At 40.2% G+C, this 6,000-nt stretch overlaps 1 protein-coding gene across 3 annotated transcripts in view; it reads left to right on the top strand.

Annotated features, from left to right (window-relative positions):
- Positions 1 to 555: 555 nt before the first annotated feature.
- SV2B (synaptic vesicle glycoprotein 2B) overlaps positions 556 to 6,000 on the top strand; it is a gene marked incomplete at both ends in the record, with an annotated part of 80,944 nt that continues 75,499 nt past the window's right edge. For 2 of the 3 annotated variants that reach the window (XM_079699757.1, XM_079699756.1), the window contains one exon: positions 646 to 1,096. In XM_079699757.1, coding sequence (XP_079555883.1) covers positions 646 to 1,096 — 451 coding nt within the window. Of the gene's footprint in view, positions 1,097 to 6,000 lie in introns of all 3 variants that reach the window. The other variant, XM_079699755.1, reaches the window with a different exon arrangement.

Below are 6,000 nucleotides of genomic sequence, written 5' to 3'. Positions count from 1 at the left end.
ATTGAAAATCTCTTGCTCGCTTTATATTTCATTCTTGTATAAGACTTGACCCCTTTCATGGGTTAATCAATGATTCCAAGGGCCTCTCTGACCACTGCTCTTTCTCACTGGTTTAAGGCTCATTCATTTGGTATGAATCTATTGTCTAACCAAGATTTCCTCCACATTACACATGAAGCACTGGCACTAATAAACATATTTGTTTAATTCTGAGAGGATTTTGTCAGAATTTCCACATTTCATAACATTCTTCTCTTTCCTTTCTCTGTACTCCAGGGTATAACCTTCAGTAGCAGAACAAACCAGGCCAGTCAGCAAGTTGCCAAGTCCTGCAGACTCCTTGTCAAGGAGAACAGCTGGACCCATTTCTAATCAACATCTCCAACACAATACCCTTGGATTGCTGCAAGAGACCAGACCAGAATTTGAAACTTTCCAAAGACTTCCAATAGACATTGAATGCAAATGGATACTTAGGTTGCCTTTGAGACCAAGGGGAAGAATACAGGTGTCACGTTCACCTAAGAAGTATACATTTAAACGTCTGTACATAGAATGGATGATGATTATTGAAACAACCCAAACCTCTTTCACAGTGCAAGGGATATAGCTTGAGAGGCAAGCAGGCAGTCCCAGAACCAAGGAATGGATAACTACAAATATCATGACAACTATGAGGGCTATGCCCCCAGTGATGGCTATTATCGTGGTAATGAATCCAATCCAGAAGAAGATGCACAGAGTGATGTTACAGAAGGCCATGATGAGGAGGATGAGATCTATGAGGGAGAGTACCAGGGCATCCCTCACCCAGATGACATCAAGGCCAAGCAGACCAAGATGGCGCCCTCCAGGGTGGATGGTCTTCGGGGCCAGGCAGACCTGATGGCCGAGAGGATGGAAGAGGAAGAGCAGCTGGCCCACCAGTATGAGACCATCATTGATGAGTGTGGCCACGGACGCTTCCAGTGGACCCTCTTTTTTGTTTTGGGTTTGGCCCTGATGGCTGATGGCGTGGAAGTGTTTGTGGTGAGTTTTGCCCTGCCCAGTGCAGAGAAGGACATGTGTCTGTCTAGTTCCAAGAAAGGAATGCTTGGTAAGTAGAAATTTTCAAAGGTCATTCTCTTTGTGGCATTAAAATCTGAAGGGGAAAGAGCAGTAAAATTTGTATAGCACCCGTCACTGTTAGGTATCTTAAATCTATCATAGTGTCCTTGCAACACTATCATTTTACATCCATTTTGTCATTAAGGTATTTTTATCTCAGAGAAATTAATAGGCACAGGTTTACAAAGCTAGTAAGTATTGGAGCTTGGGTGCCTACCCAGATCTGTCTGAGTCCCAAGCTCTTAGTTCTTCTTTCCAAGTCTTTTTTTTTTAAATTGAAGTATAGTTGATGTACAATATTGTATGTTACGGGTGTACAACATAGTGATTCACAATTTTTAAAGGTTATATTCTTTTTTCCAAGTCTTGTTGCCTCCTTGAGAGTCTGATTTCTCTCTTTTTCATGTTAAACCATCTTCCATATCCAAATGACAAATTCATTTTGTGTGTGGCACCAGAGGTCTCTTCCACTCAGTCCTTCTCTCTATGTCTTTCCAGAACCTGATAGCATCCGCTCCTGGTTTCTCTTGTATATAAGTGTTAGTGGGCTGAATGACCGTGTGCCTTGGCGATGAATACTGGGCTGAGCCACCCACAGAGCCCCTTCGAGCTGTTGGGGAATCACACTGTGAAGCACAGATGGATTCCATGGGATTGAGGACCAGCTTTGCAAATCATTGATGAGACTAACACCATCAGAGCCAAACATCAGATATCAGGGCTTGCGGCACAGAGGATTCTGTGAAGTTAGAGAGAGGATGGGCATAAATTGTGTGGCATAGAAGAGATTCATCAAAATGTAGACAAAATAGTCTTGGTCATTAAATGTCCTGCAAAGAATATTCATTCTCTAAATTCAGAGTCCATGAAATTGATTGTTTAGCAAATATACAGTTACAGAGAACTTACTGTGAGTCAGGTTCTTACTCAAGACGGAGACATAGTTATGACACACAAGAACTCAAAATCCATCTAGCAACTTAGTTCATTCACTCAAAAGATATTTCTTACGTGTGTACCATGTTTTAGTCTTTGTGCTCAGGCCCTGGGGAGAAAATATTGAACAAGGTAGATGTACTCCTTGACTCTCAAAGAACTTACATAAAGTAGGACAAACAGGCATTAACGAACATAGAGAATTATTTGATTATGGTAGGGATACCTGCTATGAAACACTTTGTGCCATTCTGGTCCCAATGCCTGCTTTAGAGCAGGGATTGACAAATATTTTCTCTAAAGCTCCAGATGGCCTCTGTCACCACTACTCAACTTTGCCTCTAGCACAAAAGCAGCCATAGACAATTTGTAAACTAATGGGCACAACTGGTTCCAATAAAACTTTATTTACAAGAAAAGGCAGTAGGCTGAATTTAGCTTATGGGCTATAGTTTGTTGGCCCCTGATTTTGAGCCACAATAAATAAGATTGGGGTATAATATAAAGAAAATATCTGCATAAAGAATTGTCCCTGGAGGCTCTTAAAAATGTTTTTACAGGCTCACAGATATAGAGAACAGACTTGTGGTTGCCAAGGAAGGGGAGTAGGGGAGGGAAGGAATGGGAGTTTGGGATTAGCAGAGGCAAACTATTACATGTAGGATGGATAAACAGCAAGATCCTACTGTATAGCACAGGGAACAATATTCAATATCCTGTGACAAACCATAATGGAAAAGAATATATGTATAACTGAGTCACTTTCCTGTACAGAAGAAATTAACACAACACTACAAATCAACTATACTTCAATAAAATTTTTAAAAAAAGAAAAAAAAATACGGGCCAATATCCCTAATGAATATAAACGCCCCCCAAAAAAATCAGCCTTAAAGAAGTAAATTCTGACACATGCTAAAACATGGATGAAACTTGAATTATGATAAGTGAAATATACTACTCACAAACACACACACAAATGGTTTTATCCATTCCTGCTTAATTAAAGAGACATTTAAAATGATGGGAACTCTGTCAGATATGGCCATCAGGAAACCAGAAGAGACCAAGTATATGCAAACAAAAGAAATGACTCAATAAGCAAGACGTCACCCAGAGTTTTTAAACACCAACAAAATTTTATTTTTTTAAAATTATTTTTATTATTTTTTTATCAACAAAATTCTGCTGTGTTTCTCTAAGTTTCAATAGATTTTTTGAAAAGGGCAAAACCCAAAACAAAACAAACCCCTACCTCCTGATCAAACCAAACCATCCCTAGTTGATCTAAATATTTCCAGGACCATTATTTTGTTTTGTGATATTCTCAACTGAAATCTTGGGTCCCTATTAGTCCAAATTGGTATGTCAGTAACGCTTTCACACCCTCTTGTTCTCTCTGCCACACTGGTGCCCAGTAACCTCATTAACAGCATGGTTACAGCTCCTGCTGGCTCCCAGGGCAAATGCTAGGAGTTGAGGGAACATGGTCCCAATCTGGAGAGCCCACATTTGTGCAATTTTACTTTCAGTGTTTTTCATGAAGATGCTATGACTCAGCCCAAGAGGGGCAGGCAGACCCCTGAGCAGAGATGGACTCCCGATGTACTTGTGGGGCCCCCTTTATGGATCCAGGGAGGTGGGTGATTGGAGGGTCTCATGAGGCCGGCTTTTCCATGTGCTGTCTCAGGTCAGCTTCATAGTCACCATGGTGCTTATAGGATTTTTATTCCGTTTGTACACATCATGAAACAGGCTCAGAGAGCTGTATTTAATGTCACATAGTAATTGCTGGAGCTGGGGTTTCAACCCAGATCTTTCTGATTTCAGGGTCTGTGTTCATTCTGCTATACCATACCGCCTTTCTTTCACACATGGTCTTTAGGAAGGAGGTCATGCCATGGGGCAGACTTCTTTCCAGTCATCAAGCGTCCCATAGATTACTTGAGCACCATGGATTGCTTCCAACAGAGACATAGCATGGTGTGGGGAATAGTGGTGTGGACACTGGTGTCTGGCTACTAGGGTTTGGCAACTGGCTATATCATTTATCTTCCAGTGACCTTGGGCAAGTCATCACTTCTTTAATTATCAGTTTTCCAATATATGGAATAGGGTAATGATACATCTGTTGTGAAGATTCAGTGAGATAAAGCTGGTAAAGCAATCAGCGCTCCATGCCCCTAAACTACAGTTTGCTCTTGTTACTTTGTATTATGACAGTCTCCCTTCAGCATTTACAGTGAATTATAGTTGCAGTGAGACAATGGAGCAGCCTGGACCCTGCAGCCAGGTGGCCTGGGTATGAGCCCTTGCTCTGCCAATTCTTAGGAGGGTGACTTTGGGAATTACTTAGCTTCTCTGTGCCTTGGTTTCCTTCTCTGCAAAATGGAGATACTAATGGTATCTTACCTCATAGGGTTTTTGAGGACTAAATGGATTTAATGCATTTAACTTGCCTGAAACAGTGCCTGCCCATAATAGGTACTCATTTTAGTTATTATTGTTGAGGTTGTTATTATTACTAAGTTGATTGCTTGATAATGATGACTCATCCAAATTCAGGACTAGATTTTCTCAGGTGACATTGCATATTTCTTTAACCCAAAGTTATTTATAATAGGCTTTTAAGGTCAAGCTTCCCTATCTTGGCTGGTGAAAAGGCCTTTTCTGTTCAAGTGCTAACCCAGTTCTTTCTTTCCCCTTCCTAGCTGTTTTTTTTTTTTTAAGACAATATTTTTTTGAGCAGTTTTAGGTTCACAGACAAATTGAGAGGAAGGTACAGAGATTTTCTTTATGCCCCTTGCCCACACACATACATCATCTCCTCCTATTATCAACATCCTCTAGCAGATGTACGTTGTTACAGTTGATGAACCTACATTGACACATCATAATCACCCAAAGTCCATAGTTTATTTTTACTTTAGGGTTCAATCTTGGTGTTACACATTCAATGGGCCAGACAAATGTGTAATGACATATAGCCATCATTACAGTATCATACAGAGAATTTTCACTGCCCTAAAATTCTTTGTGCTCTGCCTGTTCATCTCTCCCCCCTTCCCCAACCCCTGGAAACAACTGATTTTTTTTTTTAACTGTCTCCATAAGGTTTTGTCTTTTCCAGAATTTCATATAATCGGACTCATATAGTATGTAGCCTTTTCAAATTGCTTTCTTTTGCTTAGTAATGTGCATTTAAGTTTCCTCCATGTCTTTTCATGGATTAATAGCTCATGTCTTTTTAGAGTTGAATAATATTCCATTGTCTGGATGTACCACAGATTATTTGTCCCGTCACCTACTGAAGGACATCTTGGTTGCTTCCAAGTTTTGACAATTATGAATAAAACTGCTATAAATGTCCACGTGCAGGTTTTTATATGGACATAGTTTTCAGTTCCTTTGGGAAAGTATCAAGGAGTGTGATTGCTGGATTGCATGGTAAGAAAAAGTTTGGTTTTGTAAGAAACTGCCAGAGTCTCCTAAAGTGGCTGCACCATTTTGCATTCCCACCAGCAGTGTATGAGAGTTCCTGTTGCTCCACATCCTCGCCAGTGTTTGGTGTCTTCAGTGGTCTGGATTTGGTCATTCTGATAGGTGTGAAGTGATATCCCGTCGTTTTAATTTGCATTACTCTGATGACATATGGTGTGGAGCATCTTTCCATTTATTTATTTGCCATCTGTATACCTTCTTTGGTGAAGTGTTTATTAAGGTCTTTGACCCATTTTTAAAGAAGGTTTTTTTGTTTTCTTATTGTTGAGTTTTAGAGTTCTTTGTAGGTTTTGGATAACAGCCCTTTATCAGATGTGTCTTTTGCAAACATTTTATACCAGTCTGTGACCTGTCTTCTCATTCTCTTAACTCTCTTTTATTTTAAAAAGAAACTGGGGGAGTTCCTTGGTGGTTTGGTTAGGACTTGGTGCTTTCACTGCCGTGGCCTGGTTTCAA

This window comes from Hyperoodon ampullatus, assembly GCF_949752795.1.
Source record: "Hyperoodon ampullatus genome assembly, chromosome: 3".
NCBI lineage: Eukaryota > Metazoa > Chordata > Mammalia > Artiodactyla > Ziphiidae > Hyperoodon > Hyperoodon ampullatus.
The sequence above is the reverse complement of the archived record's forward strand: the minus strand, read 5'-3'. Positions and strand labels throughout refer to the sequence as shown.